The sequence below is a fragment of the Embiotoca jacksoni genome, unplaced genomic scaffold (genome assembly GCF_022577435.1).
Source record: "Embiotoca jacksoni isolate LCO1_2020_lvr unplaced genomic scaffold, fEmbJac1.0.p SCAF_15, whole genome shotgun sequence".
Lineage (NCBI taxonomy): Eukaryota > Metazoa > Chordata > Actinopteri > Embiotocidae > Embiotoca > Embiotoca jacksoni.
In genome coordinates this window covers 3,240,804-3,253,752 of record NW_027185285.1, presented here as the reverse complement: position 1 = coordinate 3,253,752, position 12,949 = coordinate 3,240,804, and the positions used below count along the sequence as shown (strand labels likewise).

The following is a 12,949-nucleotide window of genomic DNA, read 5'->3' as shown; positions in this document are numbered from 1 at the left end:
TCCAAGTTGCACAGCTTTATTGTAATCCTTACGAGTCTGGGTTCAATCTTCCATGCAGCAAATTTAGATAGCCAGCTAAACTTCAGAAAAGAAGTTGGGGGTTAAATTGGCATGCTAATACACGTGGATGTTAAAGCCTGGTAGATTTTCCTGCAATTGTGTAACTAATACCAATTAGTCACAGCTGAAAATAGAAATGAGAGCTCTCGGGTCTGTCCTCATTTAAAAAGAGCATCGGATGTACGCTACCTTTCTACCCTCTCCTTGAGTTTATGCATGAAATAAAACAACACCATTACTAAACACGAGGACACATAAATGTATTTCCCTACAGTTTTATTATAAGTAACTTATTTTACAACTTTTGACTGTAAACCAAAAAAAAACTGTAGAAATGTTTTATGTACAATAATTTTTGAACTACTTTTAAACAAGTATAGAAATTAATAATGATAGAAAATATCTATGATGTTCTAATAACACAAGACCAATAAAATATCAGTCACAGCCTCAGCTTCAAATAATGCTAAATGAAGTACATTTTATTTTTGTCCTTTTTAGTACACAACAATCATTTTAGAAACATAAGATTTCTCAAGCAATAATCTACCCAGAACAAACATATTTACATACAGAAATTGGGAGGTTGAAATTTACAAAACACTTAGTGCGACCTGGTAGCGAAATTGTAAGACCAGTTATATATATAAAAAAAAAATATATATATATAAAAAACAAACAAACAAACAAAACCGTTTTCCTTGTAAGTAAGACATGAACTGGATTGTGAACAATATGTTTACGAGTTCTGACCCTATAGTGAACAGGATAAAACAATTAATTAAAGAGAAACTCAAGTCTATGACACAACTAGGGGCAGTGTTTAAGTCACCACAAAAATAGTAGCTAGAAGTGGTGGCCTACTCATTTCTGTTCATGTTGTAACAAGATGAAAATGCAAAGGTTACTTTCTCAAAATTCTACTATTATCAGTTGACTTCATGTTGAAATGTCCACAGAACGTTATGGAGAGGACAACCTCTATCCGGCACACTCGGGACACACGTGGAAATAAACGAGTTGGACAGACATTACACAAGGTGTCAGCTTAAATGTCTGGAAGCGTCAGCTCAGAGTTTTGTAAAAGGTCGAAGGGTGCAGCACTACATAGTAGTGTGTTTTTTTTTTTGTTTTTTTTTCCTTCCGTCTCATTTAATAATCATCTCGAGAGTCAACTCCATGGCTCCTGGACCGGAAGCTACTGTAGACGCAGGAGGAACTGCCCCCCGCGGCATGCCGTCAAACACCTCCCCTTGAGGAGTGACCGGGCATAAGCAGTTGCAGCCCGGCAGCCACACCCTCACACCGACCACGACTGCACTACAGACACGAGCAGGGACCGGGCGCGTAACAGATTCTACAAGTATGTCATCAGGTTCTACTCTGCGTTAAATGCCGCTTTAAAAAGTCACAGCGTCCGGACTGGACAAGACGGGCAAAACGGAGGAATGTTTGCAGGGAAGAGTGATATAAAATAGCAGCTGATATAAGCATAGCTTAGTACATCTGAAGTGATGTTTAAAAGAAGGTATTCATGGTTTTCCACAAATATACAAAAAAAAAAGTATAAAACAAACGAAAACAAATTTAACATAAGGGCAGTGAGAGGCTGATTTTAAGGGCAAAACAGTTGTTTGAAACATTTTCTTAAAGTGAATGAAAACACGGTAAACAACAGAAGGTATCAGTAAAACTGGCAGTAAGAGTTCTTTAGTGTTCATTGAGAAACTACAAATGAAAAGCTTTTAACCAAAAAGTTTTCTCTGCTGATTCATTTTTGAAAGATTATGAAGAAAATCGCCAAATTAAATGCCACCCATATATTATAAATATCCATTGGAGTCAATCGTTGTTTGACCCACACTGGTTTCGTGAGGCTGGTCACTTGAAGTGCTTCAGAGACACTCATCTACCGGTACATTCTTCTTCTTAATACTCATATGGAAAGTAATTATTTACCACAATTAAATCAAACATAACACGACTGCAGAGGAACTCTTGAAATGTATTTGCCGGAACCATTTTTTTTTTCATTTTGGGGTTGGCACTTTTAAGTGAGAAAAGAAAGAGAAACACCTAAAAAAAAAAAAACAGTTCAGATAGATAAAAACAATAAATAAAAATAAATGAATTCCCTTCAACATTTCACTTTTTCTCTTATCTACTTTTACATGTTTGTTAGTTTTCAGGAGAACATCCCTAAGTCTTTGAAATGAAAGACTTGGTTTTCTTCATATACTTTTTTTTTTTTATAATAAAAAACAAGTCCATCTGTGACAGAATTACTTCATTAAATTGTCTGCTGTTTTTTTCAGACAACACACATTTCCCTTTACTTTTTTTTTCCTCTGCAAAATTCACTAGCAGACGGTCCTCGTGATATACATAGTCAATCCAAATCCAATGAAAATCTTGGAAACAGGCTGACACATAAAAGCACAGACAGGCCCAAGAGCCAGTCCACTAATTCTTTCACCCCGGGTCCCTTTTCAGGCAGAGGCCATAGGATCTTCACGCAAACACCTGCATCTTGCCATTGGCCTCTGGGATTTGAGTAATTTGGGTTTGGGCAGGGACAGCGACTGCTGGGCTGGGTGTGGAATCTGACCAATCAGAGACGCAGTGAGGAGAGGGACTAGACCAGTGGTCAGGAGACTCCGGAGAGGGGGTCAAGTAGGGGTGCTCACTGGGCAAATGGAGGTAATGCTTAGGCGTGGCATCTAGTGCGGAGGAATAGCTGTGCTGGGAAGGAGGGGTTGGGTAATCCTCCTTTCCGGCAGTGCTGCCACTGGGCTGGGAGGGCAGAGCCTGAGGGGGCTGAGCCGCTGGCGTGGCTGCCTGTGGAGGCTGAGCAGCCGGCTGGGGCTGAGAGGGTTGCTGAGGCATCTGCTGCTGCTGGAAGAAGGGCGGCGGGGGCTGCGAGGTCTGGGGTGTCGGTGGGGTGGAGGTGCCCATGCGGGCCATGCTTTGCTGGCTGGAGATGCTGTGGTTAATGAGCTGCTGCTGCTGCTGCTGCTGTTCAGCAATGGAAGGCAACTTCACTGGGCTGATGGTGGGTGTGGAGGTAACGGGTGTGGGCTGCAGCATGGTATTACGGTAGATCTGCTGTTGGTGCATCAGCATGCTCTGCTGCTGCATGGCTGGACTCTGGGGATGCATGCCTGCCTGGGGACTCTGCACAATATTCACTACCTGCTGACCACACTGGGAGGAGGGGGGCATGCGGTTGTGCCAGTCAAAGGGCACACTGACTGGACTGACCAGGCCCATGTTGAGTCCCATCTGGCCCGAACTCAGCACATAGCCATGGTTGACATCTGAAGCCATAGAGACTCGCCCCTGCAAGGACATTCCCCCAGCTCCCAGGTCATTGAGTTGGGCTAGAGACACAGCAAAGGGGCCACCTCCCTCCAACATGCTACTGTGTACCATTGGGGTGTTTGGGACAGACATGGAGGAGTGGTAAAGCCCTGGTGATTGCATGGCCACAGGGGAAGTGGGGTTGGTGATGTAGCCAGCGTTGCTAGCTCCCCCGTGGGGTGAGTCCAGTGAGTCGACTGGGGACAAAGTAACCGAGCTCTCCAGTAAGGCACTCTGCATGTCCAGGGTCAGCTTCTTATTGCGGGCCTTCACTGACTCCTTCAAACTGGCGGCATGTTGGCCTCCCAGGCTTGAACCCTTGGCCCCAGGCCGACGGTTCTTCTTGCCCTGCGGGGTGTTCTTCAGACTTGGTAGGAAGGCACTGGGAGGGCACATGAGAGGAGACAGAGTGTGTGCCCCACTGAGGTGGTGTCCAGCCCCTCCGTGGCCTTGGGGACTCCTTACCGTGTTGTACTCATCAAGTAGCTGCACAATGTCGTGGTGCATACGCTCCTGAGCAATGTCTCTTGGCAACCTGTCCATATGGTCTGTGATTTCTCTGTTGGCAAAGTGAGCCAGCAGCACCTTCACGGCCTCACAGCTGCCCTCACGGGCTGCAAGGAACAAAGGGGTTTCCTCCTAAAAATAAAAAAAATAAAAAAAGACAAAATAATTAGGCTGTAATAGATACAACCAGATGTATTTATATTAACACCATGCTTTGATACACTTAAAAAAAAAAAAGTATAAATGGATTACATACCTTGAGATCTTGCATATCTTTGTTTGCACCATTCTTCAGCAGGGCAACAGTGGCCTCCACATTGTTGACAGCAGCAGCCCAGTGCAAAGCAGATTTACCTAAAAGAAACAACAATGAAAATACACATCAACTGTTTCTAAGCATCAATATTACTACATGGAACATCTGCATCAGGACACGATCCTGAGTGAAAAATTACACACTTACCTAATTCATCCACTGCGTTGACGTCAGCATGACAAGTGATGAGCTCCTCTACCATGCCCTCTACTGCCAGCCGGGCAGCCAGGATCAGTGCAGTGGAGCCATCATACATACGGGAGTCAAGATCAGTGGCTCGATTTCGGATCAGAATCTAGAAGGAATAAAAAGACTTAACTTAAGTGGATAATTTTTTTTTTTTTTTTTGAAACACATTCACAGTATTTTGTCATTTCTACCAGATAGCCATAAACAGTATGCAGTGATTACCTGGAAGACACCCTGTGCATCTGCGGCTACTGCAGCATGTAGCGGGGTGCGTCCGGTGTTGTCCTGAGCATTGGCATCTGCCCCGGCATCCAACAGCCTCTTAGCAGCATCAGCACGGGCGTAGCGAGCAGCCAGGTGGAGTGCTGTCTCGCCAGTGCGGTCTGTTTGGGCGGCGAGGGATGCGCCCTGATAGATCAGGTCAGAGATTATGTTGGCAGAACACTCCTCACTCTCCTCCTCCTCTGCTATTTCAGGCTCTAAGCCGCCTCCACAGAATGATGCCAGCATCAGAGGTGTAAAGCCATCTGGGAGGAGATGAAAACAGGGTTAAGGTGAGTTTATGTGGATTCAGGCATATTATAACACATAGGATTGTTTAAAAAAAAAAAAAGGAATGCGCAAATCGCAGCTTCAATCTTAAAACTAGGATTATATCGCTACCAACCTGGTCCTCGGACGTTGACATCCATGCAGTCGCTTTCAAACTCTCCTTGAGGTGGAGTGAGGGCCATTGTGGGTGGTACGCGGATGTCTGCAGCTGCAAGGTGATGCTGTGTCCACTGTCTGCAGTCCACTGCATCTTCACTGTCTGAGAGCATACTCGGCTCCTCAACCTGAATTCACGGAAAGAACTTTTAAATGCATGCTGAAATTCTCAATGTATATACAGTACATACTCTTCTGCTTTTGTGTGTATGTAAATAGATGAGGGCACTTTATTGTAAAAAAAAAAGTTTTATAACTGACCTTCAGCCTTTTTGCTTCTGGGCAATCCGAGTCCATCCACTGCTCACCGTGATCTCCGAGGAGAGATTCTTCCACAGTTTTTGGCATGTGTCTGTTTACAGGTGAATGTGTATCAATATAAGCCCAAAGAAGCTCATTCAATTTCAAAACAAATGAATCAAACTAGTACTTTAAAAAATATAGGGTTAACGTTTACAGCAGAATAACTTACTTCATTCCCAAAGCGTCCTGGCCCACAGGCTCTCTGCGGTTCTTGTTGCTGCTGGGTTCCTTTTTGAGGAAGAAGCCCTCAGGGAACCAAAGGGTGCTGTGTTCTCTCTTTCTTCGAGCAATCAACATGCCGATCACCAGGATGACCAAAAGGAAAAGAGAAACTAACCCCACCAGCATCAGCTTGTCCCACTGCGTGTCAGGGTCTGGTGGCCTCTTTTCACCTGTGGTAAGAAGAAAAATGCTCATTACATTTTGTGCCTCATTAGTCTTACTAGACCTTTCTGAGTTCTTTCGGTAACCCTACTCACCACGGGCTTGTATGATGGGGTACGGAAAGCGGAGCATTTCTACCGCTGACAAGGCTCCCAGGTACTCAGCAGCACTGTCAGCTGTGGGGAAACAGCCCTCAGAACCCGGAGAGCACAAACGGTTGTCTATTTCCAGGTAGACCACGGAGCTACAGAAGAAGAAGAGAAGCAGGTGTTTAGTGCTAATGCACAGTCTACAGTACAAGGCTTCAGTTTTTATGCTTACTGTATGCCTGACTTACCCGATGACCTCCTGGTGAGGCTGCAGCTCCCGCTTGAAGCGCGCCTCTTGGCGGGTGTAGGGGCGGATCATGGCTTCTCCATTCTGGTCTAGCCTGAAGCGCAGTGAAGTGTGTAGGATAGCGCTTAATTTCTGCAGAAAAGCAGTGCTGGTGCGGAGAAGCTCCTCTGGAGGCAGCAGGACTACCAAAACCAAGAGACCATCAGCAAGAACTTCTGGAACTTTCTTTGCACAGTCCAAGCCGTCCCAGCCACACTCTTCGGTGTTGCAGCCCTGGTCACACTGGTCATCAGCATAGTGGTCGATGCAGTAGGTTTCATATATTGGACTGATTGAACGAGACAAACAGAAGGATCAGCTCAGGTTTTCTCAGGTGAGTGAAAACGGGGAATCCTTTAAATCAGTAAAAGTATACTCACTTGCAAACCTTCTCCTTGTTTCTGCAGTCAAAGTTGTCATACAGACATTCAGCGTTGTTACAGGACTCATCACACTGACTATTGTTGAAGACACGCCAGCAGCGAGGATCTGTGCAACGAGCCCAGGGGTTCACTGCTAGAGAACAGTCGCCGCCGTCCCAACGACAGTGGAATGTGTTGCATTCCTTGTCACAAACGCCATCATTGGCTTTGCCGTGACAGTCTGCCAGAGGGCACGAGGGTGTCGGGGTCTCGACTGATACGATGTTCTGCTCGCAGCGTTTACCTATCCAGCCACTGGGACACTGGCAGTGGAAGTACGGGAAGCTGGTCTCTTCAGTGCACAATCCTCCATTCCGGCAAGGTTGGGAGGAGCAGCCTTCATTACTGCGATGCTGACATTGAGGCCCGCCATAACCTGGCGGGCAGGTGCAACGCGCCCCTCTTGTGGTAAGTGCACAGCTACCTCCATTGTAGCAGGACAGCTCCCGACAGGACATGCTTCTCTCGCAATTGGGCCCAGTATAACCCTAAAGATAGACATCATCAAGACGCAATCAAGCATGCTGTAATTCACAAACTACAAAGTCAAACTAAGTGTCGAGACTCTTAACGTGAATGTACACTCACAAGCTGACAGGTGCAGGTGTATCCTAGGGCGGAGCTGCTGGTTATAGAACAGGCTCCTCCATTCTGACAAGGCTGAGACTCGCACACACTGAACCTGCTCTGACACCTTCGACCTAAAAACAACATATTGCTGGTAAGGCTCAACAAATGGAAGAGAATTCAGAGTGACAGATCAAGTGGAAGGTGACTTGGTGGTAGCTGTCTAACCTGTGAAGCCAGGCTTGCAGACACATTGGTAGTCATTGGGCAGCTGGATGCAGTCCAGACTGTTGGAGGGACTGCAGGGGTTGGACAGACACTCATTTATGTCTCCCTCACATCGTTCTCCTGTGAACCCAGGGGGACAATTGCAGCGGTATCCTCCCACTCTGTCCACGCAGGTGCCGTTGTTCAGGCACTTAGGGCCAGCACTGCGCAGCCTCAGGGGTGGAGCACAGTCATCTTCATTGATCTCACAGAGAACACCTTGAATAGAGAAGATCATTATAAACTATTAAGTATTGTTTTTTTAGTTGCACATGTTAAAAGTCTCTTTAGTAATAAGCACAGGTTTCTGTAGTATTTGTGATTTCATACCCAGTGTGCCGGGTGGACAGGAGCAGATATAATGTCCCACCAGATCAATGCAAGTTCCTCCGTTTTGGCACGGATGAGACTGGCACTCATTGATTTCAATCTCGCAATTCTGCCCAGTATAGCCTGGCATACACTGTAATGACAAGCAGATGACAAGTACATTAACATCACAACTGTGAAAAAGCATGAAGACGCACAACTGAAGCATGCAGTAATAGATAGCAATAGACTCACGTCACACTGGTACCCTCCCACATATCCCCTGCAGGTGGCACCGTTGCGACAAGGTTTGTCCTCACAGTGGTCCACTTGGCTTTCGCAATAGCTTCCAGTGTAGTCAGCAGGACATTTACAATAGTGGGTATTGCCGGTGTTGACGCAGTGACCACCATGGTGGCAAAGTTCATCTGTCTGGAGCCCTGATAAGAAAGATTTGGGGGAAAAAAAATTTGACTTCAATTACTCTGTTACAGCACAAACTCAGACTGAGGTATAAATGTAATCATGTACCTCTCTGGCGAGCAGCTGTCTCGCAGGAGACTCTCGGGATGTCACAGTAGCGTCCGGACCAGCCGTTAGTACAATCACAGATGAAAGAAGCATCCTTTTGCCGACAGCGTCCTCCATTTTGGCAAGGAGAGGAGCGCCTGCACCAATCCACTGGTGTCTGGGAAGGCAAGACGCAGATGGAAAATGTTCAGAATTTATTCGCCAATAACCATATAGATATGGAGACTAAAGGCCCTAACAAGACATTTCAAGAGTGTCTATCAGTGTGTGTACCTGGCAGCGGTTGCCAGTATAGCCCTTGGGACAGGAGCAACGGAAGGACTCCAGGGCATCTTGACAGATTCCTCCGTTGAGGCACGGCTGGGAGTCACACTCATTGACTTCATATTGGCAGTGGGAGCCGGTGAAGCCTGAGCGGCAGGTACATGAATAACCATTGATTTTATCTGTGCACGTCCCTCCATTGAAGCAAGAGCTGTGGACATAAGCGAAAATAGGGTTTTAAATGTAGACTTTTTTCCACCATATTAAGTCGTTATTGACATGCATATTTAAGCAGGTTAAATAAGTACAACACAGAGATATCTTTATTACACAAACATACACTTACCTCTCGGTGCAATCAGGGATGTTGGTTTCACAGTAGATGCCAGTAAAGCCAGGCCTACAGGTGCAGGTGTAGGAGTTTACATAATCTGTGCATGTGCCTCCATTCTTGCAAGGGGAACTCTGGCACTCATTGATCTCTAAAGCACAGCGGGGCCCTGTGAATCCTGGCAGGCAGCTGCAGTGGAAGGAGTTCACACTGTCTGTGCAGGAACCTCCACTTAGGCAGGGATCTGACAGCACAACGGGAGAAGATAACGTCGGTCAAATACAGTAAACGTACATGGATTTGGTATTGTGTTTGACAGAAAAAGACAATTATAATAATTCAGCACACTAAGTGTATGTGGCCACTCACTCGGAGAACAGTCATTGATGTCCGTTTCGCAGGTCAGCCCAGTAAATCCTGCTCTGCAAGAGCACACAAAGCCTCCCAGCGTGTTGGTGCAGGTCCCACGGTTCTTGCAAGGGTTTGAGATACACTCATTCACGTCTATGTTACACAACTGACCTGAAGAATGCACAAGAATGGTACAATGAGAAATTATTTACAAGCTTCCAGGCAGATTATCTCTCAGAAGATGGGCAGGCGCTGGGATAATTGATTATAAAAGTTGCTAACCTTGCCACCCTGGATGGCAGTTACATTGATAGCTTAGGTAGTCTGGTGTGTGGGTGCAGATGGCGTGGTTGGCACACGGGTTCGGGGAGCAGGGGGTGAGGACCTCAGCACAAGTGGGTCCACTGTAAGGTAGCTCGCACAGACAGGTGAAACTGGCCACTCCGTCCACACATGTGCCCTTGTTCAGGCAGGGGCTGGATGCACATTCGTTAATGTTCACCTGGCAGAGATTACCTGTCAAAACGGCAAAAGAAACATTAAGACATAGAACAGAACTGAATATTAATGAGTCTAACATAAATGTAAGTGGTGACTGCATCTGCATGTTTTTAACACACCACTAGGGGGAGGCAGACAATTGTCATTTAGGAGAAGGAAAATGATGGAGCCATCGGAGGGTTCTTTTTAGAAGATTTGTTGACTAAAGACACTCAAATATGACTTTAACTAATGCATATCTTTTACATGTGTATTCCTGTCTTTCTGTTGTAATTTATAATGTTGATGGCCTAAGCACTTATTTTGTGTTTACTAGTGTGATATGTTCTCTCACCTCTGAAGCCTTGGCGACACTTGCAGGTGAAGCCATTGAGCTGGTCGATGCACGTGCCGGCATTCTGGCAGGGACTTGGCAAACAGTCATTCCTATCCAGGTCACAGTTCTTCCCCACCCATCCGGGCTCACAGTCACAGCGGTAACTGGAAATACAGGAGAACAGTCAATAACCCAAAAGATCCCAGTTTGTGAAAATCAAATAACAATGACCTGATGCACAAGTTGAAACCTGTAGGAGTAGTCATAAGCTCACAAGGTGGCAAAGCCAAGTTTCTCCTTGGTATGTGGCCATTTGACTCACTTTAAACGGTCACAAAAGCTGTAACTGTTCATACCCATTGATGTCATCCCTGCATGAGCCATGAACACACGGGCTGCTGCCACACTCGTCCACCTGAGAGTAGCAGTAAGGGGGTTTAAAGCCCTCGGGACACTGGCAGTGAAATCCATTCTCTTCATCCACACATGTCCCTCCATTTCTACAGGGGCTAGATGCACACTCATCTATTTCCACGTTACATTTGGGACCTGGCAGGAGAGATGTTAGACATAATCAAAGTGCCTTTGTCAACAGTCCCAGTGAGAATTGATTTTTCATCTAAAAATTGTGCTTTCATTTCACAGAGCCTTACCAGTGAAGCCAGGTTTGCAAACACAGTCATAGCGGTTGATGCCATCTTTGCAGATGCCATAGTCACATGGGTTACTGGCACAGTCATCAAAGTTTTTCTCACAGTTTGTGCCTGGGACGACATAGGGGTTTTACATTAGGCTTGTAGAAATATTCTTAACATTTTAACATTGACAAAACATATGTTTCACAACATTTTGGGGCAGAAAATGTAAATATATTGTCGTCATCACCCTAAACAGCAACATTTGTTTTAAATTACTAAGTCACAGGCTTGAATAAACAAAATCAAAGTATGTGTTGTGTGTGGAGTTTTTCCTCTTACCTGAGGTTCCATGTTGGCACTGGCAGATGTACTTGTTGACCAGGTCCACACACTTGCCCCCGTTCTGACAAGGGTTGCTGTGGCACTCATTGAGCTGATTCTCACAGCGATAGCCTGTGTAGCCAGCGTCACAGTTACAGGTGTAGCTGGCAATGCCATCGATGCAAGTACCATGGTGGCACGGGTCGGGCTGGCAGTTGTTTATATTGCTCTCGCAGAGTGTCCCTTCGTAACCTGAGGAGGAAAAAAAGCATGAATGGAGAGTGATGACAATCTGGTCATAAAGAATATTTCATTGGTTTTCAATTTCCAATCATAAAACCCAGTTTTTCATTGTTTTCATTCTAGTCCCCACGTATTTAACTTTTCCTTGAATTTCTAATTGTATCTGTTACGTTTGTGAACTTCCTTTGTCTTGTTTCATACATTTTCATCATAAAACTTTTGGGTTCTGACCACTGTGGTTTCCATGTTGACTGTGTCCCTGTGTCAGGCAAGTAACTGTTGGTTTGTGTGGTATGTGTGTAGTGCAATGCTGAGTTGGGCAAAGCAGTAAAGAAGGGCCCTACACAGGCCTCCCAGTCTTGCTTTTGTTCTCAGTGGTGGAGGGAACAATAGACTGCACCACGTCAAACAGGGCCACTTCACTCAACAGAAGGGGCCCACAAACACAGGGAATACCAAGCAGCTGGCCACTGAAACAATGAAGCCAGCTCCTTCATAGGCATCCGTCCAAACAAACATGTTAAATATCAGTGTATACAAGCAGCAAGCTTATATATATTCAAATATATATATAAAACAAAACCTATTGTTTATATATATATATAAATAAATAAATTATTAAAAAAAATAAATATATATATATATACACATGTATATACAGCCTTAATGACAAACTTTACCGCTCACTGTAATAGGTTTTATTTTTGAACATGGACATGACTGAATCTGGAGGAATGAAAGTTAAGATGCAGCATAAGGTGTTGTAGGGGGGTTTAACAGATGAACAGATGTCAGGGTGATGACCAAGGCTCTTTTCTTGGCAACTGCTGGTCCTCAGTGACCCCATGATCCCAAGAGCCGATGAGGGAAAGAGGGGGATTAGGGGCCTCAAGTCAGTCTGCTTGGCCAGCAGACATCCAGAGAAATAACTCGCCCCCAAAAACACTGAATGCTTAACAAAGACTAAAACAAGTGGTTAAGGCTCATCTGCTCTTCTGTCTGGGGACAGACTGAGCTGCTGTTGATCAACTATCCACTGACAACTCTTAGGTACAGAAACGCTTACCTTCAGCACAGCGGCACTCAAATCCATTGGGCCGGTCGTAGCATTTTGCTCCATTCTGGCAGGGCGTGCTGGCGCACTCATCTATGTCGATTTGACACATGGTGCCAGTAAACCCTGGGACACGCAAACATAGAGGTTAGGGGTCAGAAAGAAGGTCCAGTGGAAGGGTCCGTGCTCAGGTCAGAGGGCAGTTCTGCTCTTCTTAGAAGGGCAGAGGTCTCTGGCTAGGTTAGTGGTGTCTGGCTAAGGTAGGGTTTAAGAGCGGTCTTGCCTGGTTAAGGACATGTCATCTGTGCACTTGGACCAGCGCTGAAATGACCACTACAAAATGCAATGGAAAGCCTTTGACCTTGATAATATTTTAGAGGTGGGACTTTCAATCCAGATGGATTTGAAAACAATTTAAATGAATACTTTTATAGGCTGATACAGAATATCTGGACAGGTTATGACACATTTTGTTACTGCACAATGCCCATCTTACACTGGAAAACTATGGACTCTGAGGTATACATGATCATTTGAAGTGTTGGGAATAAAAACTCACTTTTAAAAGCAACAACAACAGCAGCAGCAATAATAATAAGAAGCTTGAGAAACTGAGCAGGCTTGAAATCTCT

General features: G+C 45.3%; 1 protein-coding gene across 1 annotated transcript in view; it reads right to left on the bottom strand.

Annotated features, from left to right (window-relative positions):
• Positions 1-319: 319 nt before the first annotated feature.
• Positions 320-12,949, bottom strand: part of notch3 (notch receptor 3) — a 29,161-nt gene continuing 16,531 nt past the window's right edge. The window contains exons 10-33 of the mRNA XM_069148864.1: positions 12,330-12,443; positions 11,039-11,272; positions 10,715-10,825; positions 10,418-10,610; positions 10,080-10,225; positions 9,527-9,760; positions 9,263-9,415; positions 8,909-9,137; positions 8,572-8,773; positions 8,299-8,455; positions 8,023-8,207; positions 7,789-7,921; positions 7,420-7,677; positions 7,213-7,325; positions 6,583-7,112; positions 6,165-6,491; positions 5,923-6,071; positions 5,613-5,835; positions 5,402-5,492; positions 5,100-5,268; positions 4,655-4,959; positions 4,391-4,538; positions 4,184-4,281; positions 320-4,059 (exon numbers count right to left, since the gene is read on the bottom strand). Coding sequence (XP_069004965.1) covers positions 2,572-4,059; positions 4,184-4,281; positions 4,391-4,538; positions 4,655-4,959; positions 5,100-5,268; positions 5,402-5,492; positions 5,613-5,835; positions 5,923-6,071; positions 6,165-6,491; positions 6,583-7,112; positions 7,213-7,325; positions 7,420-7,677; positions 7,789-7,921; positions 8,023-8,207; positions 8,299-8,455; positions 8,572-8,773; positions 8,909-9,137; positions 9,263-9,415; positions 9,527-9,760; positions 10,080-10,225; positions 10,418-10,610; positions 10,715-10,825; positions 11,039-11,272; positions 12,330-12,443 — 5,990 coding nt within the window. The 3' untranslated portion in view covers positions 320-2,571. The remainder of the gene's footprint in view (positions 4,060-4,183; positions 4,282-4,390; positions 4,539-4,654; positions 4,960-5,099; positions 5,269-5,401; positions 5,493-5,612; positions 5,836-5,922; positions 6,072-6,164; positions 6,492-6,582; positions 7,113-7,212; positions 7,326-7,419; positions 7,678-7,788; positions 7,922-8,022; positions 8,208-8,298; positions 8,456-8,571; positions 8,774-8,908; positions 9,138-9,262; positions 9,416-9,526; positions 9,761-10,079; positions 10,226-10,417; positions 10,611-10,714; positions 10,826-11,038; positions 11,273-12,329; positions 12,444-12,949) is intronic.